General features: G+C 49.0%; 1 protein-coding gene across 4 annotated transcripts in view; it reads left to right on the top strand.

Annotated features, from left to right (window-relative positions):
* Window positions 1–24,057, top strand: part of TTC7A (tetratricopeptide repeat domain 7A) — a 120,072-nt gene that overhangs the window by 20,645 nt on the left and 75,370 nt on the right. For 2 of the 4 annotated variants that reach the window (XM_043468495.1, XM_043468496.1), the window contains 2 exons: window positions 8,168–8,298; window positions 10,489–10,604. In XM_043468495.1, coding sequence (XP_043324430.1) covers window positions 8,168–8,298; window positions 10,489–10,604 — 247 coding nt within the window. Of the gene's footprint in view, window positions 1–1,492; window positions 1,627–8,167; window positions 8,299–10,488; window positions 10,605–23,593; window positions 23,708–24,057 lie in introns of those variants that run through there. The other 2 variants (XM_043468499.1, XM_043468498.1) reach the window with 2 other exon arrangements.

Below are 24,057 nucleotides of genomic sequence, written 5' to 3' on the forward strand. Positions count from 1 at the left end.
ACAGGAGCCCAGCAGGAAGGCTTGTGGTATCCCTTTTGCTGGTGTTCCAGAACTTCGGCCCTAGGTGGCCATACCGTGAGGTGTGGCACAGCCTGTTTCCTGTAAAATTGGGCTCATCTGTTGGCCAGCATGCTGTCCGGGTCCATCTGGAGCAGTCTAGGCAATGCCACTGTGGATCCACGTGACAAACTGTCCTCTTTTCTGTTGATCTGAGTTCTAAGGGTATCCCCAGCTCTCATGGACATGCATGATGCTTCAAGGCCTGTTCTTTTGACATCTTGAGCCTTACCCAGTTCAGCCCCGAAAGCCCCAGTGTTGCTGTCCACCTCTCAGCGGTTCTTTGGCAAATGGCTTCCTTCTCTCCCCTAGTCTGTGTTGCTTCCATTTCTCTGGCCCTTGCCCAGTGTGGTAATGACCCCCCATTTCTGCGGCCATGTGTCCTGCCCTAAGCCCTACAGACGTGGTCATTGCTGCCTACTTTGGGGCTTGTGCGCCCCTTGAAAGCCAGAGGTGCCTTGTGCTTTAGCCAAACCAATCCCTTTGCCTCTTGCCCGCAGCCCAGCTCCAGGGAGGCTACTCTGGAAGGTTTATCTGCTGGCTGACTAATAAAAGGATGGCCTGGCCATGGAGGGAGCTAGCCCTGGTTCACCCAAAATACTGCAGTATGATCCTCAATTGTGAAAGTGCTATGAAAAGTAAAAATTTTAAATACATTAAGTAGCTATGAGAATTATCTTTTCCTTAACCCTCAAGACTTTTTTTCCTGTTCATTCAGCCTCTGAAACTGCCAGCTCTTCTACTCTCTCCTGGGATTTTATGACTTTATGTATGTGTGTGTGTGTGTGTGTGTAAGTTCAAGCTTATGCACACATGTCCTTTTTTTTTTTTTAAATTAACCATTTATGCATGTGTGCTCAGTTGTTCAGTAGGGTCCCAAAGACTAGCCTCCTAGGCTTCTCAATCCATGGGATTTTTTCCAGGCAAGAATACAATTTTATGGGTTTAGTAAAACTTTGAAAAAATGAAAGAAGGCAGCTTCTAGGGCGGGACATGGTGGGACATTTGGTTTGGGGGTTTTTTTTAGTCCTGGTATGGCAGGAATTAGCTGTTTATTTTGGCTTCCTTCTCAAAGGGGCGTGAGCCATCTGCCTTGTGGGGAAACGGGTCAGCCCTGGCCCCAAACTGTGAGCCATGGTGTGAGAGGCTGGCGTGCAGATGGAGACGAAGGAGCGGTCTGGGCGTCTTGCAAGGGGCTGCTGTGTTCATTGTGTGCTCAGCAAGCCTTCCCCGGGGTCCTGCCTGGGTTGAGAGATACAAACCAGGACAGGAAGGTGGGCGGACTCACAGAAGGGAGACCGTGGGGCTGGAGGTGAAGGAGTTGGTGTGGTCTCCCCGCATCGTCTCCTGGTGGCCCATTCCTCCATCGTTGGAGGCCACCCCCGAGAGCAGTCGGTGTGAAATGTGGACAGGGCATGGAGGGGTGCATCTGAGAAGCCAGCACCGACCCTGTGGCCCAGCTGAGCCGGGGTGGCAGCTGTAATTCAGCCATTAGATACACGTGTGAAAGGCAGGCCCCCACGGGTGGCCAGAAGCTGAGATTTGGGAGCCCCTGGTGGGTCATCGAGGGTAAGTAAGGGAAGACGTGTGGAGTCTGGGCTGAGAGGATGGATGGTGTTGAAGCCAGAAGACCTGGGTCTGGCTGGCACTTAGAGTGGAGAGGTGTTGGAGGGAATCTCTTCTCCCTGAGTTAGATTTCCCGTTTGTCATTCTAGGGAAGGGCTAGACCCCTACCTAAGAGATCATTTTGAGCATTACTTGAAATGTTTTCCGAGAGCACATGCTCTCTGTTCTTTAGAATATCATCAGATTTAATGTTCACAGCCAGCCTATGAGGTGGACACTGTTGGCAACCTTATTTTGTGTTTGGGGAAACTGAGACTTAGATCTCTGTAAATGGTTTGGGGTATATTCTTCCAGTCATTTTTTCCTGTAAGTTTGTATGTTTTAAAGAAAAACAAGTTCATATAATCATTTTGTATGTAACTGTATTTTGCAACTTGTTTTTTGAAGTTAATATTTTATGAACTAGTTTCTAGTATATGTGTACATTAAAGTAGCATCATAGCATTTTATTGCAAGAATCTATTGCAGTTTAGCAAACTTTCCTGTAGGTTTATATGTTTTAAAGAAAAATAAGTTCATACAATCATGTATTTTGTAACTTGTTTTTTGAAGTTAATATTTTATGAACTAGTTTCTAGTATATGTGTACATTAAAGTAGCATCATAGCATTTTATTGCAAGAATCTATTGCAGTTTAGCAAACTTATCTCCTGTTAGGGTGTAGTCCTGTAGGTGAAGTCTCTCTCTCTCTCTTTTTTTTTATCTTTATAACAAGGCTGTACTGGATCTATTTAAAGCTAAATTTTTGATTTTTTTGCATACATTATTTTTTTAAGGATAAATTTCTAGAAGTAGAGTGAAGTCAAAGTATATGCACTTTTCAGAAACTTTGATATGAGTCAAATTGTCTGCTCTTCTTTTCTTAATTTTTTCAATTGGTAAAATATAAAATTTAGCATCTTAACCATTGGAAATTCTTTCAGCTGCAGTAAAATACACGTAAAATTTATTATCTTAATAGGTGCACAGTTCAGTAGTGTTAAGTACATTCATGTTGTGCAACCAATCTCCAGAACACTTTATCTTGTAAAATTGAAACTCTGCGTCCAGTAAACAGCTTTCCATTCCCCTCCCCCAGCCCCTTGCAGTCCCCATTCCACTTTCTGTCTCTGATTTGACTACTCTAGGTACCTTGTAGAAGTGGAATCTTCCAGACTTTGTCTTCTGTGACTGGCTTATTTCACTTAGCATAATATCCTTAAGGTTCATCTGTGTTGTTGCATATGGCAGGATTTCCTTTTTTTAAGGCTGAATAATATCCCACTGTATATATATCTTACATTTTCTTTATCCATCCATCAATAGACACTTGGATTGCTTCTGCCCTTTTGCTATTGTGAATATTGTTGCTATGATCATAAATGTACACATATCTCTTCTAGATTTTTTTTTCAATTCTTTTGTGTATATACCCAGAAGTTGCTGGATCATGTGGTAATTCTGTTTTTAATCGTTTGAGGAATGACCAAGCCGTACCATTTTGTATTCCCACAGTTGTCCGCTTTTGAGTGATTTATAAGAGTTCTTCCCAACCTGGCCTTGAGGCTTCCTCTCCGAGGGCTGAAGCAGTCACTTGCATGTCTTCCGCTCTCCCATCCTCCACCCCCATAGGGTGTACCCTTCTTGGGTGCCCTGTACTCTTCGACTAGCTGGGTAGGCAGGAGGGAGGGGTCCACATATCTGGAAAATTCTACTTCAGAGGAAGCATCGCGTTCTCCATCTCCACATCCAGAACCCTGGGCTCCAAGGGTGGGGCTTCTTGGAAGAACTGCTGTCCAGAATATGATGAGTCACTTAGACTGACGAGGCCAGGGCCAGCCTGTGTGTTGAGCCCAGGGCTGTGCCAGGATCAGTTTGCCTCCAAATGGAAAGTTTGGAGTTCACGAAAAAGCAAGAGTTCTTGAAAGAGGAACTCCCCTCTCTCATAGGACAGGGTGTTTTCACAGAAAGACCCCTCTGCTAGTGGAAATTCAGGAGGTAGTACCCAATGCTTCCTGGTAGCCCCTGGCTTCTTGACACTTGACAGGACTGGGATCCACTGGGATCCTTTGGGAGCAGACTCAGGAGCAGCCTCTCTCCGTCTTGGACCTAGTATGGTCTCAACACAGAGGGCAGAGGGTGAAGAAACTCGAGGCCTGGAGTTCCTGGTATATTTCCCATTAGATATTCATAGACAGGAAAATGGACCTTCATATGAATCAAAGAGCAAATATAAGACAAGCCTTTTTTTATGGACAGAACTCAGTGATTGGACTGTGACCCTCACTAGGAGGAGCCATTGCTAGCTCCAGGAAGCTTTTTGGTCTTCTGTATATTGGAAATTATTTCACATACCACCACTTCAATGACTATATCCCCTCTATCTTCATTAGTTCCCTGGAGTCATAATTGCTTCCTTTAAAAGAGGGATATTTTTATTGTTTTTAGATATATTTTTATACAGTTCCTGAGTCTTAAGTGTGTAATTTGATGAATTTGGCAAACATAGATACCCATGTAACCAACAGCCCAGTAAAGACAAAGAACATTTCCATCACCCCAGAAAATTCCTGCAGGTCCTTTGCCTATTGGTCCCTTCCCCAACCCCACCCCTGGCAGTGATTGCTTAGTTTGTGTTAATACAGGTAATAATTTTGCTCTTGTTTAGAATGACTTATAACTGAAATCATACAGCCTGTACTTTTTGATATCAGGCTTCTTCTGCACAATTATAAGTTCTGAGAGATTCATCTGTGTTGTTTATTTCTGAGTAGTATTCCATTGTATAAATATGCTACGATTTGTTTATAAATTCTGCATGAACTATTGTTTAGAGAGGGAGAAACCTCATCAGGCTCTACACTCTGCATGAGTGAACGTGCGCATCCTTCCACTCACTGAACACCAGGTCTTGCTCTCGCTTGGTGCAAAGATCAACCAGAAATGGGCAGAGAGGAAAGTTAGAGTGTAAGGGAAGGGCACACACAGAGGAGATGCAGCTAAAATGTTCTGCTGGTTCTGGAGTTGAGAGACTTCCGAAACCTTCAGGGAAGAGCTGGTTTCACTGTGAACTTCCAAGGAAGATGGATTTAGAATTCTCAGGGAAGCACAGTGGAGAGGCCCCTGCTAGGAGCTGAAGGAACAGATGAAGCATAGGGAAGCTGGCTGCCCCACAGACAGATGCTTTGTTGCGGCCAGCCCACCGGAGGCTTGGAACTGTCAGCCTGAACCTGCCAGGCAGCTGGCATCACCCATCCCAGTTCTGGGCCCAGAGGTGGGGCAGCAGGGAACCCAACCAGTGGCATATCTCCAGCCCGGGGCGGGGAGGGCGGGCACAGGATGTGATAAAGCAGACCCTCTCTGTGTCTTCTGGAGTTGGCTGTGCCCTCCGACCATCTGCGCTTGGCTTCCAGGCCAGGCCCTGAGCAGTTTCTGTGTCCCACCATCCTTCAGGGAGCTTTGGCCATGGGTCTGGAGAGGAGAGGCTGGGCCAGCACCAGCAGTGATGGGGGGACCTGCCTTCTTCTGCCTCCTTGTTGCGTCTCCTCCAGCGCACACTCTGTTCCTCCTCCCCATTCAATCCTCTCCTGGTCATGAGTCATTTGGCAAGAGGCATGTTGACACTTGGTGACCCGGGTAACTGAGTCTTTGTGTTGAGCAAGGGCCTTCACAGCCTGTGCCCAACGTTTCCCAGACTGAGGCACCCCGACCTTTGAACCAGTTCCCACCCCATCCTGGCAGAGGGCAAGGGCACTGAATCCATAGGGGTTGACATCTAGCCAAGAAAAGCAGTAATTCCTTACCTTGTGTTTGTGGAGTACTCTGTACTTGTCAAACATGAGTGGGCTTGTCATTTGTTCAGCCAGCCTACTGGGCATCAGGTTATAGAAAGGGGAATGTGATGAGGTCTGTGCCTTTAAGGAACCTACAGTCTGGCTGAGCAAACATGTGCACAAATAAATAAGTATAAAAAATGGTGGGGCTGAAATATGTCAGGTGTAGACCGGGAGAGATGGTTGGTTATACCAGGGTGTATCAGGAGGGGCTCCACAGAGGAGGTGGCGCTTGGTGGGGCAGAAGGTGAGCTGTACTTTTGGGTGGACTTTGGGGGTCCTTACATTCCCGGCAAGAGGAGCAGCCTGAGCACAGTCAGCATCTGGGAGCAGAGGTTGCATGTGGGTGCAGCAGGTCTGGTGTCGCAGTCAGCTCAGGCTTAGAACAAAGCACCATAGACTGGCTGGCTTATACCCCACAGACACTTGTTTCTCACAGTCCTAGAGGCTGGAAGTCTGAAATCAAGATCAGGTTCTCCTGAGACCCCTCTTCCAGGTTGCTTGTTGTTGCTTGGTCGCTAAGTTTGTACCTGACTAACTGAGACCCCATGGACTGTAGCCTGCCAGGCTCCTCTGTCCATGGGATTCTCCAGGCAAGATAACTGGTGTGGGTTGCCATTCTCTTCTCCAGGGGATCTTCCTGACCCGGGCATCAAACCTGTGTCTCCTGCATTGGCAAGTGGGTTCTCTACTGCTGAGCCAGATTACAGGCTGCCGACATCTTGCTGTGTGCTCACATGATGGAACAGATGAGGGAGCTCTCTGGGGTCTCTATAGACACTAATCCCTATCATTAGGTCCCAGCCTCAGGACCTAGTCACTTCCCCAAGGCCAGCCTCCTCATATCATCACCTTGGGCTTTAGGTTTTCAACATGTGACTTTCAAGGGGACACAAACATTTGATCTATAATGTATGATGAGAGACAAGCCTGGGGAGTTGACAGGGGTGAACCTTGGAGGGTGTGGTGCAGAGAGTCAGGAGTTTGGACCTTACGCTATAGCAGCAGGGACCCTTGGAGGGGTTGTAAGCAGTAGAGTTTTAGAAGGATCACCCTGGGAGCCTTGAGCAGGATGGATGAGAGCCTGGAGGCAGAACTGTGAGCTGCGCATGACAGGAAGGCAATATATCTGTTTATCTACCCAAGAGATAAAGCCCGAATAAGGAGATAAGAAGGGGGAAGGGGAGAGGAGGTTTGAAATGTTAAATGGTCATCAGTTGGATGTTAGGGCCAAAGGCAGAGAGCTGAGGATTCTCTTCTTACACCTTCCTTCACTTAGTTCATCTTGAACACCTGCTACATGTCACATACTGTGTGGGCACGAAGATGAGAAAGATCTGAGTTCTGCCCCCTGAGAACCGCCATCTAGGACAGCACTCTCTAGTCTGGACTGAGTTGCCTGTGACAGGAGTACAATTTAAGCAGACTTTGACCCCTCCCCGGCCCGAGGGAGAAGTAGGGGATGTGATTTATTGGTGCACATATTGGAAGGTTTCAGGGTGTAGTTCTTCAGGCAAGGTGTTCAAACACTTTCTTTAGGAATCTGCCCTTTACCATCATGTCTCATCTCTCCTCTGAGTGGACTTCTTTTTTTTTAGTTTGTTTAATGACTAAGAGTTTAGTCAATCTTTTTCCTGTCTTGAAAAAAACACAACAGATATAAATATAGTTGTTTTCCTCCACAGCTTTCTCTTCCTGGTTTCTTATAGTTTAGGGATTTTTGTTTTTGTTTTGACTTTAAAGTTATGTTTTCTTATATTTAATTTTTTTTAAATTTTGGTAAGAAAACACATACTATAAAATATACCATCTTAACCATTTTCAAGTGTACCATCATGTTAATGACATTCACGTTATGTAGCTTTGTTTTAAGGTCAGCTTTCCCTAACATTTTCAGTCTGACTTCTTAGCAGCTTAACAAGCCCAGTGGAAGGGTGAGAATTCCTCTTGGCCCCACCTGGCCACCTGCACACCCTAGCTAGTCACTGTGGGCTTGATGATAAGTCAGCCTGGATCACATGCCTGCCCTGGAGGTGGGATGGGGTCTTTACCCTGTGAACCATGGGGGCGAGGCTGCAGGATGGACGCTCAAAAGGAAAATGAGGTGCTGCTGCTAAAACAATGGGACGTGAATGCCAGGGACACAAAAACAGCAGATTCCCCTGCAGGCACATAGGACCTGAGCGTATAACGCAGGCGGGGTAGAGATTGGTTGGTTCCTCAAGAGGTCTGTGTGTAAATGCCATGTAATCGAGCGTCTACCACGTGCGAGGACTGTGTCACTGTAACACACCAGAGACACTCATTTGCCCAGGTTGAACTATTGGGGGAGAGGAGTTGGATGTAAGTAACCACTCCAGGGTGTAGACATGGTGAGTGCCTGGGGAGGGGTCAGGATTGCTTCGTGGAGTGCTGCCTGGAAGGCCAGGCAGGAGTTGGGCATGGGGGTGCCACCAGGGCATGGGTGCCTGCTGTCTGCCTACCGCTTGATGCCTGCCGCTGCTGATACCATTCTTGCTTTAGGCCCTCCCCCCCGCTCCCCGGAACCTCTGCCTTCCACTGGCTGCTCCAGAGTCTCAGATGAGGCCACCCTGGGCCCCTGAGAGGGGCCTGGAGTTGGGCGCCCCCACCTTCAAGCAGGGCAGGTCCGAAGTGCTCCCCTCCTCCTGCAGGCCTCTCCCTGGAACGCCTGCCCAACTCCATTGCTTCCCGCCCCCGCCTGACTGAGAGGGAGGAGGAAGTGATCACCTGTTTTGAGAGAGCCTCCTGGATCGCTCAGGTGTTCCTGCAGGAATTGGAGAAGGTAAGCTGGAAGTGACAACTCCATAGTCATCACTGCCCTCTGCCGAGCACACGTATCTATGCACCACCCAGCCCACCAGTCCCGCCAGCTAACCCCGTAGGTCATGCTTGTGCAAATTAGAAAAGAGGGCCCTGCACCCATCCTTAAGATGCTCTGGAAACTCCTTATAGTATCCCGATCCTGTTAGCATGAGACTCTTTACTGCCAGAAAACAGTTTTAATAAATAGAAGAGTCCACGCTGTCTGTGGGGAGCCGGCAAACTCCTTGATGAGCTCAGCTTATATGACCAAATTTGACAGCCCTGTTTGAGACAGCCCTCACAACAGCTCTATGAAGTAGATATTATATTCATCCCTCTTTAATAGATGAGGCTTAGATTAGTCTATTTGCCCACTCCTCTCCCCTTGGAGGGCTTTCCCGGGTGGCTCAGTGGTAAAGAATCCTCCTGCCACTGCAGGAGACACAGATTCGATCCTGGGTCGGGAAGATCCCCTGGAGAAGGAAATGACAACCCACTCTGGTATTCTTGCCTGGAAAATCCCCCCATAGACAGAGGAGCCTGGCAGGCTACAGCCCATGGGGTCTCAAAGAGTTGAGCATGACTTAGTGACTGATCATCATCACCCACTCCCCTTGGAAGGGTGCAGTCAGGACAGTCCTTGTAGACACTCTTCTCAACTCTCAGGTGCCCTGGCAGTCCCTTACTGGACCCCCTGGTGGGGAGGAGGCCCATTCTTAAAGCAGCAGAAACAGGACTCGAGTGTATTCCCTGGCACAGGTCCACTTGGAGACTTGCGTTGACCTCTGCCAAGGTCGCATGCAGTGTTTTAGAAGCTCTTCCCATTTAAATTACATATGGTTTGGAGGAAGCATTTAGGGAAAAGAGAAAGTGACCCATTCAGTAGAGGCCTGGCCTTTGGACTCTTTAAACGGGATGATGTAGGCGATGAGCTATAATGGTGTCCAGGGCTGGAATCAGCACCCCGGGGACTCTGGGCTGACAGATGGGCCTGGATAACTGGGTATGTGGGTCTAGGGAGGGCAGGCCGTGGAACCCTGTGCATTTTCAGGAAGACTGGGTGTCCCTTCTAAGACCCAGCCCCAACCTCTGAGAAACTAAGAATCCTTCTTAAACCTACTTCAGTTTCTGAAAAATAAGGTGGATGGCTCGTTGATTTTTTTTTTCCCTTGGATCAGAGAGGGAGGTGGCATAGTGAAGGCAGGCCCTCTCAGAGCTGAGCTTAAGTGATAGCTCAGTTAATAATACAGTTGTTCCTCAGCTTCCCCAGAGACCCAGAGTCGCCATCTAGCTGTTCTGAGGTTTCCTGGTATGTGACAGGGACAGTGTAGGGCCTGGCATTTGGTAGGCACTTGAGTGCTTGTTGAATGAATGTACCAATGAATACAGAGCCCAGAATGTGTAGCTGGCCAGACTTGAGTCTGAGATCATGGCCCAAGCCAGCTTTGTGTTCCCAGGCACTTTCTGAGCCTCAATTTCCTCTGAAGTGCAAATAAAACCAGCATTGGAGGGCTGTTATCGGCATCTGGCATTTGCATGCAGAGAATGCTTTAGACTTATTTTATTTATTTATTTATTTTTTCTGAAGGGTAGTGTTTTATTTGACAGACAGCATGGACTTCTTACATATCCATTATCAGTGCCTTTAAAACCGAACAACCTTAAAATTTAGCAGCAGTTTCTGCAAGTACAAAAATGTACATTTATTACATATGGTAGTAAAATTTGTCATGATATACAAAATCAAAGCATTTTAGATAAAGCATTGGTCTAGTATATTATAGATTGACAGAGTATAATAAAATGACATGTAGTCTGTCTTCAAATCATACAACATAATACTTAGTGGGTAGGAAACCATCCACTCGATTTAAAGCATAGAAGATGCTGAGGTTCTTCCATAACCATTCCTAGTCTCTGTGTTCCCTTAGATACTCCTGTAACGTTTAATGTGAATAGTTAATATTGCTGGAAAGTATTATGTTGTAGACTTACTTTAAATGGAAGCAGCTCAGGTTGTGTTGGGTCTGAATACTGCATTACGTGTCCCTGAGGTGCCTGGGGGCTTGGGAGGTGCTAGAGCCGCTGCCCCGGCCTGGGCTGACCCTGGCCCCAGCCCCTCAGCCTTGGCACCTGCAGACAGCAGCGCTCTCTGTGTTCCCCTTGCCAGGTCACAAGTAACACCACATCCCGGCACCTGAAAGGCTCGCACCCAGTCGACTACGAGCTCACCTACTTCCTGGAAGCCGCCCTCCAGAGCGCTTATGTGACGAACCTGAAGAAGGGGTAGGTCGCCGGCAGACGAGCAGTTCCTGGTCATTTCTCCCAGTCCCGGGAGCTGCTCACATTGGTCTCGCTGAATCAGGTCCCCCTTGTCTCTTGGGCACGTGTGTGTGGACTCGCTGGAGAGGACAGTGGGGGCTTGGCTTGTTCCTGTCTTGTCAGATGAGCGTGCCCAAGAGCTTGGGAGAGGGGCCGGCTTCAGGGAGCTGCTGAAGCAGTGATGCCTGTGCGTATTGCGGGATGGTCGTCTGTAGAAGAGGAGGTTCTGGGAGCCTGACAGGGTGTGGGAAGCGTGAAGGACAGCGAGCCAGGCAGTCTGGAGGTGGTTGCTGTTGCCTGACGTGTCGGCTGAAGTCATTTTGCTTCTCTGAGCCTCATTCTCTCCAAAATATAATGAAAAAGGCAATTCCTGCTTGTTCCATCTTTCAGGGGGCTCTGAGATGCCAGGGGAGATGTGAAAGTAAAGCTCGGCATCATTTTGGGGGTGCAGCTGCCTGCAGATGAGGTGGCAAGAAGCTCATTCTCCTGTGTGTCGACTGGAGAGCCCTGGGATGCACAAACACGGGCCGAGAACCCCTGTCTTAGCCTTTTGCTCCTCGGGGTTAAGAAGGGCGCCCTTCTTGTGAAGAGCCTGGTGGATATTTCCACCCGGTGGGGGTGGGGCTGGGGGTGTAGGTGCCAGGCCCAGCGTGCTGTTTCATGGGGTGTGTTGGTGGTGATGGAGACAGAGAGAGAGGCGACCCAGCCAGGAGGGTGTGTTGCTGGCGGCGTTGGGTCTTTGGCGGTTCTACAGGGCTCAAGGCCTCCATCAGGTCGGAGACTGGCAGGCAGGGGCCTGGGCTTCCTGTGCCTCAGTTCCCTTGGCATCATTCCCATCTCCTGCAAACACTGTGGTCTGGGGCCATGAGGACATCCAGGCAAGCAAGGGGAGCGGGGGGAGTGGGGACTCGTGTGCTAAATGGAGTTGGTCACTCTGCAGGTTGGGCGAACGCCTCGCCTTTCTCAAGCCTCCCAGGTGGAGGCGGGCCTGCCACACAGGTGTTACATCCTCCTCACAGGTGAGGAAACAGGGTCAGGATCACAGAGCTTTCTTTGCTCTAACTGGCTAGAGGCTTTTGAAGCCCCTGCGTCATTTTTGGTGTGATTCATTTTGTTAAATTCCACTATATTCATTCTTTTAACATTTTTGCATTTTTGGAATAGAAGATTCTTACACAGGATACCAAATTTAAAAGGTACAGGAGACAATAAGTTTCCCTTCCATCTCCATCCCCTGCCTTCTGGTTCCTCTGTAGGCAGTGTTCCTAGGCTCCTGTGTCATTCCAAGATAGTTAGCAGCGTTCCTAAGTGATTATATGCATGTCGTATTTTCTTCCTTTTTAAAATACATATTCTCCCATTTGCCTTTTTTCATTTAAAATGTATCTCTTGGAGATTGTTCCACATCAGAGCTGCCTTTTCTTCACTCTGCTGCGTAGTGTTTGTAGGATCCTGTAGTTCAGATGTCCTACTTCAGATGTCCTCAGTTGGTTTACTCAGTTCCCGACTGAGGAACAAATAGGTCACTTCCAGACTTGGGCTCTTTTCAACATATGCCAGAGTCCAGAACAGTACTGTACTGGTGCATTATTTCAGTGGGAACCTATAGGGTAAATTCTAAAAGAGGAGCATTCTGTGTTAAAAGGTATGAGCATTGGTCATTTCAATACAGATGGCCAGCTTAGACCTCATGTGTGTATTAGTCGCTTAGTCGTATCCGACTCTGCAATCCCATGGATTGTAACCCGCCAGGCTTCTCTGTCTATGGAATTCTCCAGGCAAGAATACTGGAGTGGATTGCCATTCCCTTCTCCAGAGGAACTTCCCAACCCAGGGATCAAACCCTGGTCTCCTGCCTTGCAGGCAGATTTTTTACCATTTGAGCTACAGGAAAATCCTGCTGGAGCTACAGAGGTGGCCAGCTTGGACCTCGTAGGGGTTTCCATTCTGTGCCACCAAGATGTGTGGGAGAGGCTGCTTTGTAAGCTCTCACAGCGCAGTGCAAGCGTTTCTAAGAAAAATTTTATCGAAATATAGTTGATTTACAGAATTGTGTTAGTTTCAAGTATATAGCCAAGTGCTTCAGTTATACATATATGTACATGATATTCTTTTCCTTTACAGATTAATACAAAATATTGATTATCGTTTCCTGTGCCATACAGTAGGTCCCTATTGGTTATCTATTTTTTATGTAGTAGTATGAGTATTTTAATCCCAAATACCTAATTTTTATCCCTCCCTTCCCCAAAATGAACAATTTATTAATCACTGCCTCCTTCCTAGTTTATATAAGTAATATGTTTATGGTGGAAAATTTGAAAAATACTTAAAAACATAAAGTAGACAAATTACAAATCACATATTCAATCTTCAGATCAGAAACTGGCAAATTATGACCTTTTGACCAGTCACCTGCTTTGGTAAAGTTTTTTTTAGAACATAGCTCGCCCATTGGTTTAGATATCTTCTAGATCTATGGCTGCATTAGAGCAACTACAGAGTTATATGACTCTAAGCCTAAGATATTTACAGTCTGACTCTGTACAGAAGAAAATTTTCCAGCTCCCATACTCTGGATAATCACTATTAACATTTGATATATGTCTTTTCACATTTTCCTATGTATAGATATACAGGTGTATTTTTTCTTTTTTTTTTAAACAACAACAGAACAGTATCATAATTTACAATACGCTGCTTTGCAGCCTGAGTTTTCCACTCAGGGCTTGGTTGCAAGCCTCTTTGGTACCTTTGCTCATCTCTTTTCCCTGTGAAGTTGCTCCCTGTGGGGTCAGGCGAAGATGGCCAGGCCCACACCAGCGGGTGGGCTTAGGACTTGGTGGGCTGCGTGGCTGGGACAGTCATCCTTGAGCCGGGCTTCGAGGGAAGGGAGATTCCCAGAGACAGGAGGAGTCTGGGTGGGGCAGAAGATAGGATGGGGCTGAGGATTCTAGATGGGGAACTTGGGATGCTCCAAGGCCAAATACACTTGGGAAACAGTGAGTTAAAAACTTCCCAGACCCTTCAGGAACTCCAACGAGCTTGAATGCAGCTGGTAAATTTTCAGGAGGAGGCAAAGGCATATAAAATGTTCAGCTTGGTTTGACACGGAGCCCTTGTTTGGGGTGGGACTCAGAGGGGGAACAGCTGGATGGAGGCATGGTTTGTGGCCCAGACAGCTTTTCCATCCAGCAGGCATCCTAGTCCCATCAGAGCCACATCCCATTTGGGATGCTGGAAGCTCTATGCTTCAGCGCTTAATCCCTGGAAGAGAAGGAAGCAGAGTTCTTGCCCAGAATGCGGAGCAGGCCGTGGAGAGGCCACTCCCTGGAGGCAGAGGTGGCTGAGATGGCCGGAGGTGGGCCTGCCCCAGCTGGACCCTAGCCTGGAGGAGACCTGTGCCCCCTCCTTTCTCCCTATCCCGCCCTCCTGGTAGAGGCCGTGGGTTGCTCCACGAGTCCTGTCCTCCAAATGGTAAGAAAAGGGAGACGGTCCCGGCCAGGGACACAGGCTCCCTCCTTGTTCTTCCCTCATACGTGAACACCCAGCCTAGCACCCTATTCATCACAGCTGCTTAGAAAGTCATTATCATTTATTTGTATTATTTTTTAGAAGCACTCCACAGCAAGATGGGCTGCTGCCTCAAGCTTTAAATTTACACTTAAAAAAAAATTCTCAAGTGCTAGGCCGGGGAGGTGGTGGTGTCCCCATTTGGGAAGCGAGGATCAGGGGGCCCAGAGAGCCAAGGCCGTTTTCTTCCCAAGGGCGGTACTGGCCTGGCTGCCCCTGGGTGCCTCACACCAACCAGGCCAGGGAGGTGGGGCCAAGGGGGCCATTGGGCGGCACCCTGTCTGTTCTAGCTCCATCCACCATCTGCTTTTTTGTTCTCATTTGATTACTGAACCTCAGTTTCAGTGAGATGATGGCCTGGCAGGCTGGTTCCTGTTTTTACTGCTCAGGCAGCTGCCACCTGGCTGCTTCCCTTTAGCTGGAGACTGTTGTCACCCTGTTTTTGCAAACAAAGTTTTATTGGCACATTGCTGTACCCCTTATTTGCATCTTATCTCACCCCCAGAGCGTAGTAGTTGGGTTTGAGACTGGATGGCTAATCCCCAAATATTTATTCCCTGGCCCTTTACGGAAAAGAGTTTGCTGACACCTGCTCTCTGCTTAAGAATTCCTTCCAGTCAGGGCCTCTCGCAGCAGAAGAGGTGCTCTTTTTCTGTAGGGGAGCCCTGTGGAGTAGAGGAATAGATTTTGGGGGGAGGGGACACTTTTTGAGGGCGCTGCATGGCTTGTGGGAGCTTAATTTCCCGACCAGGGATAGAACCTGGGCCGCAGCAGTGAAAGCGCCCAGCCCTAACCACTGGACTGCCAGTGAGTCCCCAGATGGTTCTGATTCTAGTGTTCTGTGCCCTTCATTCATTCATAAGAAATACTCCTCTTGCTAATAATGCCACGTACTAAGTGCTGAATTTGCGCCTTGCTTGCTTGTGTATTTTGTCCTTCCAGCACTCCTCTGAGGTGAGTACTGTCATTCCCATCCCCACTTTACAGATGGGAAACTGAGGCTCAGAGAACACAAGTGACTTGTCCGGAGCAGAGCTAGGACTGTGTGTGCCGGTCTTGCCTCACACCATTAACCAGCAGGCTACACTGCCCACAGCAGATGCCCAGGTTAAGACCCCATGGCCGCCCCCCGAGGTGCTCATCGCCTGCCGTGTGTTCCTTCGAGTATGCCCCTGCTTGATATGTGTGGTTTCAGCTTCTGGTTTGAAGAGTCGGTGGTCATCAGAGCAGGGCTAAGGAATGGGGAGCCACTCAGTGGCCCTGAATGAGTTTTTCCTCTGCCCCCACCCTCACCTCTAATAGGGGCTTTCTGTTTGTCTTGCATCCCAGGACGTGAGGGTCCAAGAGGAGAGTGGGAATGAACAGACACTGGAGTGTGGAATTCAGAGCTCTGTTAATCCCTCGCCACTGAGGTCCCCTCCCTTCTCCCCCTGCTACCTTCCCCATACCGGCTTCTCTGCTGGTGTGATGAGGTCAAGGTGAGCATCGTGGACAGCCAGGAGGGGAGGAGAGAGCCAGCAGTTATCAAGCACCTGCTGTGTGCCAAGCTGGACCATGTGCTCTGTGAAGGAGGTCATGTGACCCCCGGGGCCAGGGCTCAAATGAGCTGGAGTCAGTTGCTTGATATCACTCCCTGGGGTTCCAGCTTCAGATTTGAGTGGCCTGGAAACCCATGCCACTTAAGGTTTCAGGGGTGTCCGAGGGCAGCCTTGGCACCTGTGGGGGGTGTGGGAGAAGGACAGGGTCCTGGTGATCCTTGCTGTTGCTGAGTCAGGGCTCCGCTTCCTTCTCTGGGACCCTGAGTCACATTCTCAGAGAGTGGCTCCTCTTCCGGAACCAGGCCTGCTCCTCCCCAGAGTGGGCCTGCTTCCTGTCCTGGCTTTGTTCCGCACACTCAGGCTGTGTGTGTGTGTGTGTGTGTGTGCGTGCCCTTTGTGGGCAGAGGCAGTAACCATCACCCCGCCAGGAAAGCCCAAGTCATTTCAGTTCATTTTCTGTGGCTGTCACTGTGTTCCCCTGTCTTTGTCCTCTACCTCCTGAAGCACAGATTTTGGTCCTTAAAGCCAGGATGCCGACTCCCCCAACCCCTGCTCCACCCTGCCTCCCACATATAGACAAATAGATTGAATCATCATTTTTTTTTTTCCCCAGCAAACAGCCCAAACATTTGAAAGCCTGAGTGTGAGGAGCAGTTCTCAGGATGTGTGGAAGCAACTCAGCCCTTCCCTCTCTGTTTCCTGTGAGCTCATCCAGCCCAGAGTGACCCTGGAATGTGACAGAGAGAAAGTAGTCCTGGGTGCCTGGGTGGGCTTTGAATAGTGTCTTTACACCTTTCTTCTTGATAGTTGCCAATATTTGTTGAAGACTTGCTGCATGTCAGGCAGAATGCTGATGCCTTTACATGTAATCTTTTAAAGTTGGAACTAGTAATATCCCCATTTTCCTGAAGGAGAGGTTAAGGAACTTGCCCAAAGTCACAAGGCCAACAGGTGGTATTGCCACCAAACGTGGCGCTGACTGTGTCTGTCCCACCCCACAGCCTGACACCGCGCTCGAGAACCGCTGTCTCAGCTCAGGGTGCGAGGGGCAGGAGGTCAGGGGGAGGCTGGAATGCGGATACCTGACACCCCGTCACCGTCTCCCGGGCAGGTTTGGAGAGTCTTTTAACGGGCTCCAGAGCCTTTTCCTGGTGGTTAAATTCACTTCCATTGCCTGGGCTCTTGGGGTGTTTCGGAAGGGTTAGGAGGAAACCCTTTGCTGTGTTGAAAGAGGTCACAGCCCAGTAGGGGAAAGGGGGCTAAGATGGAAAAGCCCTGAGAAGAGACAGCAGCTCATCTCCCAGCTTGCTTCTGAGAGCCCCCTGAGTGTCACCCCCAACCCCCCGGGCCGGACGAGGACCCTCCTCACTGAGCTCACGTCTGAGGGGGAGCTGTAGGAGCCATGTGTGGATGGTGGGCAGTGCTCTGTGCTGGAGGAACAGAAGGCAGGGAGCTGGGTGCCGCCGAGGACAGAGTGGAGTCTAGGGAGACACTTTGTTCTGACCGGCTGGGTGGAATGGAGACCCTGGGGCTCAGGCACTGTTGGGTGTTAGAGGACGTTCGTTAGGGCCTGAAGAACAGGAGGAGGTGGTGGTATCTGCTTCCCAGACTCTGGGCTGGAATCTGAGAGCCATTTGGAATCATTTGGAATCATTCCCTTGTGGGCATGGTGTGGACCCAGGCTTCAGAGGGTCAGAGGAGACCCTGCTGAGAATGGGGTGCTTAGTCCCAGGGGCCAGATGACCACAAGTCGTGCTGGCTCCCAGGGCCCAACTTGCTGAGGATTGAGGATTGATCCCTCCAGTTGAGGATCTGCCATGACTTAAAGGGTGTGGTGCTGTCCACTGTGCAGTGTGAGTGATCTTTGCTTGGCCTCCAGACAGTGCTTCCCCTTTAATCCGGAGCTTCACTGAGGCCTGGGCCTCCCTCATGCTGCCCGCTTACTCATTCACTGTCTGAGGGACATTCATTTTTTCCAAGGGCCTTGCCCTATTGATCCGGCAGTTAATTTCCCCAGCTGACTCCTGCCCCTTGCTCTGTGACTGATGGCAGAGTTCCTAATTGACCTGGGACTGAAAGTGCTGGCCTGAAAGTCCAGAGTTAGAAGGCCCCTCCCAAGGGGCAGGGACCTGGGGTACCTGGGTTCCACTTCCCCCTTGCTGCCACCAGAGGGCAGCCGTGGACTCTGGTTGGAGCCTCGCCCCAGGCAGTTCTGCAGATGCCAACTGCCAGGAGGAGGCATCTTTCAATTGGGGGTTGGTGAGCCCAAGGTCTTGGCTGTGGGGGAGACTTGGTTCTGCTTTGCACGAAGCAGTTCCAGGAGTGAAGCAGCAGGTGGTAGCTGAGGGTGGTGCAATGCCGGGGAAACTGTTGATGACCCTGTCCTCACTAGAACTGGGTCTGTGAGCATCTCCCAAGAAAAGAATGTGAGCTGACTTGGCTCCTTCCCCCACAGTGGGCAAGGGGCCATTTCTCCTTGCAGTGTTTTTTTTCCCTTCCTTCTCCCTAGATGTACAGAGCCCATTCTTGGCTCAGGTCTGGGAGCCAGCTTGGGTTATGTGTGTTGAAACAGGTGGGCTGAATGTTTTGTGCATGCTCTTTAAAAAAAAGTTTGGGAAAAAAAAAAGTTCATTTTTTTTTTTTTTTTAATCACTAAAGCAATATATGTTCTTTGTACCAAAACCAAACAATAGAGAAGGGAATGTGTGTTTTCTAAGGGAGTCACAGGGCTTGGCAGGCTGTGAAGCCATATGAAAACACTCTCCCTTTTAGTGTGTGTGTGTGTGTGTGTGTGTGTGTGTGTGTGTGTGTGTGTGTGTAGGTACCTTAGAAAACCCAACCTGCTGTTGAGTAGAACCCAGTGAGGGGTGTATCCAATCAGCAGTAATTTTTTACTCTGTGTGTGTGTGTGTGTGTGTGTGTGTGTGTGTGTGTGTGTGTGTAGGTACCTTAGAAAACCCAGCCTGCTGTTGAGTAGAACCCAGTGAGGGGTGTATCCAATCAGCAGTAATTTAGTATTCTCATCCGCCATCCAGTATCTGCAGTGCTGGGGGAGGGCAGGAGACAGATGGCTCAAGAGGGCATCCAGGGAGCAGAGTCCCCCAACAGCGAAACCCAGGAAAGCCTCCTGGTGGTCCCGGAAGAGACCTCTTTAGGCGAAGGGAGAACTTGGAGGCCCATCAGAGAAGGCACATCCTTCCAGCCTCTCCCAGTGCACAGCCTTTACTTACCGTCCTTACCCGCTGCCCACCCCCCACCTTGCTAGAAAGGTCCCGTTGCCTGGATGTCCTCAGGGTCCTGCACGGAAGTGTCATAGTCTTTTTCTGGGGTTTGGAGTGAAAAGGAGAGCTTTCGTTTTTGAAACTGATGATGTGGTTCTGTGGCAGGAAAGAATAGCTTGATAACCATTTGAACTTCACCTGACCCTGTCTTCTGGTTCAGTCCTCCAGCTGTTGGGATCTGGCTGTGCATTTCTGGGTCTTTGACCAGAAATCTCTCATATGCGATTAGCAGTGCCAGCCCTGAAACGGAGACTTCTGGCCGGGGCTGTGCGTACCACAGCCTGTTTAGGTTCCATTCAGTGGTAATTCCATGTATTTTCTCATTCCCTGTTTCTCATTCTCCCCCTCAAGAAAATTTGTTGAGCACCCTACTGTATGCAAAATATTTTGCTAAGCTCTTGAATAAATCAGGGGAATGGCTAAATTTATAGACCATGAACTCCTTACGTGCAAGCCCATAAATGAGCTATTCATTCATCATTCAGTCTCTTAATTCATTCCCCCTATAATAGTTGGATGCCTGTTGAGAACAGGATACTTGGTGTTCAATATCCAGTTTAGCTCAGTCGCTCAGTCATGTCCGACTCTTTGCGACCCCATGAACTGCAGCACTCCAGGCTTCCCTGTCCATCACCAACTCCCGGAGCTTGCTAAAACTCATGTCCATCAAGTCGGACAATATCCAGGTACTTGGTGTACAGTGAGCCCTTTGAAAATACTTAGTCGAGGGAGTCCTGGAGTTCAGATAGCCAGGAAAGGGAAGTGTAACTGTGCCAAGTCAGAACACCATTGTCTTTCTGGAGGGTCTGGTTAGCTAGAAGGGAGTAAAATCTGGATCTCTTGGTGCCTGCAGGGAGCCCACCTTTTCCATAGGGTAAGTGATGGCCTGAAAAGGCAGGCATCTTCAGGGCTTTAATTTTCCCCTTGGAGAATGAGGATGGATTTATTCCACAGTGATTTTCTTGAGTGCCTCCTGTGTTTGAAGCATTGAGCTGGTACCCAGGAATATGAAGCTTCCCTCACCAACCTCATTAGAAGTTGCAAAGACTGGATGAGATAAAGTGCTTTGCAAAATCCACCCCACTGCTTGCTGCTGACCAGGGATCGTGGGGAGCTTGCCACCTCCTCGCATGGCCCACCTTCAGGCCGCTCTAAGACAAGTTGTTTCCGTTGACCCATGCCTGCGCGCACATCTCCTCTTTCTCTCTGCTCCTGACCAGCCAGGGTTTGCTTGAGTTGGAATCCATGGCCTCCTGGCTCGTCTGCATGCAGCCTGATTCTGGGCCAGGGTTTGTTGGAGGCTCCTGTTTGGATATTGTTAAAAGTGTCAGCTTTGCTCAGAAAGGTCAATGTGAGAGATTGGAACAAAGAGATCTTTCAAAGTGGCCTCTCACGGGGCTCAGAAAAGCCCCAGCTCTACCTGGCACCAGCAGTTTAGACCTGCGACAGGTTTATTCAGGCTGTTGGGAGAGACCCCAGCTTACTTCCCATTTTCGAGGGGTGCGCTGAGGCAGAGGGGCATTCCCGACATTTCAGAACAGGTCAGCATTGCCCGGGAGCCTGGGTCTCTCCCTGTCTAGCTCTGGCCACCAGAACCTGTGTTGGTTTTTCTCTTTAACTGCATTCACTAAAAATTGGAACTTACCCAAAAGATGCCTAAGGGTGATTACTTTGCTAAAAAATTCTTGGAAGCTTATTTAGGTGCCTAGTTCCCTTACAGAGTTGAAAACAGTAAAAATACACAACTTTGGGAGCACAAGATCTTGTTAAAATACAGTGCTCATTCCTAAACTGTGTGTGTATTGGGAGAAGCAGGATCCCTGGGAGTCTGCGTTTCTCCCAAATCCCCAGGCAATGCCAGTACCGCTGACCTGGGAGTGCTTTCTGAGTGTTGATGATGTAGAACCTAAAGGCAGAGAGAGGACAGTCCTTGCCTTGCAGTGGGAAGAAGGGATCATAGCCCTTCTTGGCTCTGGTCTCCTGGTAGCAGCCTTGGCCAGGCTGCCAGGGAGGAGGCTGGCAGGTAGCCTACAGAGTGGAAAATCACCCACAGGTCCGGGGAGCTCCCGGCTTCCTCTGGGCCACAGGGGCCCTGGGGCAGCCCCAGGGTCCAGCCCTCCTCAGCCTGTGGCCATTTGGCCCCACTGCTCCAGCAGAGCTCTCCCGCAGACTGAGTTCCCAGAGCCAGCCATTTCCTCTCTTCTGAGAATTCATGCAATCTTTTCTCACTCTTCTAATAGTGGCTGCTATATGGTTTTCCTCTCAGCTGCCCCTGCTGTCCATCTTGGGGTCCTTTTCTAAGGCAGAGTCTTTGGTGGGCTTGAAGGGCTTCTGCTGCAGACTCTTGCTTTCGGGCTTGTGGGGGCTCCCAGCCTGTCCCTGGGTGTGGTTTGCCTACCAGGGAGTCCTGTCCTTCTGTCCCCTGTGGGGATGGGGCTGATGGAAGGAGAAAGATGGACACAAAACTGGAGGATCCCCTTGGGTACTTCCTTCCCCTGCCTTTACTCATTAGCTTTCGAACTTCCATGCAAAATAATGTGGCAAATTAAAACATAAGTAGCGTGATGTTTAGGACCCAGATTAGAAGGAGAAAGGAAAATAGGGAAAATAGCTAATATTCAGTGAGTCTGTACCGCATGCCTAGTGTCCTCTGGGCTTCACATACATTCACCTTCCTGACAGCACTGTGAGCAAATGAGGAATCCTCCTGCAGACAGGGAGACTAGAACTCAGATTGGCTACCTTGCTTTCCTAAGATTGCAGATTTAGGATCTGGCTGCAAAGCCAGGGTTTCCATGTCAGGGTGTTCCTCCTGGAACCTGATTGCTTAGCACAGGAGAACTGGAAGACATTGAGGAATCATCTAATAAACCAGTGGTTCTCAAACTTGAATGTCGTTGGAGCCCTCTTGGAAGTTTGATAAAACATGGATTGCTGGCTCTACAGTAGAGTTTCTGATCCAGCAGATCTGGAATTTGCATTTCTAACAAATTCCCTTGATGCTAATGCTGCTGGTCCCACCTTAGTACCTCTAATGGTACACCGATGGTTGTAAGTGATACACAGACTAAGTTTTTAAAGTACTTCTAAAAAAAAAAGAAGTACTTCTGTATGTAATATTTATTAGCAAAAAAGAAATGCGAAACCTGAAGCGAAACAACTTGTACACCAAATCTATGGTTTCAGGTATGTTTGATGAAGGTGGGATGTCTGCTGAAGTAAAAAGAAAGAAGATATAAAGAAAAGTTATTGCACAAAACAATAACACTAATGGTGTACAGCTAGTAGCCCAAAGTGTAGATGTGGCATGTAGATGATAGTAGTCTGGGAGATGCTGTTTGAAACTGAGGGTGTGATTTTATAGAGGAGAGGACTGTGCACAGCCCAGAGAGGTGACCTCTACCTTCAGTAGCAGCCCCCAGACGTGAAGTCTCTAAGGACCCTGTGGTACCCTCTGCTTCTTGCCCTTTCTGGTTCTTCAGAAGCTCTAGACAGACTAGGGAAGACCGCTGTGATTCTTATTCTGTCCCCCAGGTCTTAGTCTCCATTCTCAATCTTCCAAACAGCGATCTGAATTTATAATGTTGCTTGCTTGCTTGTCGGAAACCGGAGGTTCCCAGAAGGCAAGGAATTGAGCGTCTGTCCTTTTATGGCTCCAAGCTCAAAGTCCCCAGGAATCTGTTTCACGCATAAAAGCTGCAGGAGGGACTCATGTGACTTCCCCAGCGGTCACCTTTGGCTTTTTACCCTCTGTGACCTTTCATTTCTAAATTTGCTGGCCTGGCAGCTACTGATTTTCCTTATGATCTAGAGAACCCCCAGAACAAGTGAGGGCATTTGCGGAGCACATGCTGTATGCCCAGGCTGAGCTTCAGGAAGAAGACAGGAACCCTGCCCTCAGGGGGTGTACAGTGCGAAGGGGGTCAGCCTGAACATGGGACGTGACTGCAGTGCCCTGCTTGCTTCGAAAGAGGACTTAACACGAGGCAAGAGCTACACAGTCAGGAGGGCCTGGGAAGGCTGCAAGGAGGAGGTGATATCGAAAGTGATGTGTAAAAACACAGGTTTTTTTTAAGGATGTGTAGGGGAAGGGCTCTTAAAGGCAGTGAGGGAAGCCTGTGCCAAGACTTGACATAGGGAACTGTGGACAGTTGTTCAGAAAGAACTCAAGTGGTGAGAGATGACATGGGAGAGAGGCAAGGAGCAGGCCTGACAGCCCTGGGACGCCGTGCTGAGCGCCTCAACTGGATTCTGTAAGCCTGGGGGGAACCAACGAAAAGCGAACTTGGAGGGGAACAAGATGTCTTTGCACGTCAGGTGGAGTCCTCAAGGGACAGTGGCAGCAGTTTTTCAAACTCGGGTCACACCCATCAGTGGGTTGCAAAATCTGTTTAGTGGGCTGCTGCAAGCCTTTTTAAGAAGGGGAAGTTGCAGGAGATGTAAAATAGAAAATATCAGAGTGGATTGCCTTGCACGTAGTATAGATAGATAATAGCTCAAGAAACGTACTTCAGTTTTATGTAAGCAATGTGTGCATATATATAGAGTTGCAGTGTCAAACGTATTTCTTACTGTGGATCACACTTTAAAAAGCTTGAGGCACGGAGGGCTGACTGGAGTGGGTGAGACCAGCTGTCGCTGTCATCTAGGCCCCAGGTGATGTAAGGACTGAGAGGTGAGGATGGATTCCAGTGTAGACCAGATGTGGTGGGTGAAGATGGAGAATTTGAGGCTGACCTCAAGTCTGAAAGTTTGACACCAGCCCAGAGCACTTGGGCCAGAATATCTTTGAAATAACCTGATCCCTTTTTTTTTTTTAAATTGGGGGTAATTTCTTTACAATTGTGTGTAAACCAATTGTTGCGTTGGTTTCTGCCATACATCGACATGCATCAGCCATGGGTATACCTATGTCCCCTCGCTCTTGAACTTCCCTCCCACCTCCCACCCCATCTCACCCCTCTAGATTGTCACAGAGCATCTAGTTGAGCTCCCTGTGTCATATAACAAATTCCCTCTGGCTAT

This window comes from Cervus canadensis, chromosome 5, assembly GCF_019320065.1.
Source record: "Cervus canadensis isolate Bull #8, Minnesota chromosome 5, ASM1932006v1, whole genome shotgun sequence".
Lineage (NCBI taxonomy): Eukaryota > Metazoa > Chordata > Mammalia > Artiodactyla > Cervidae > Cervus > Cervus canadensis.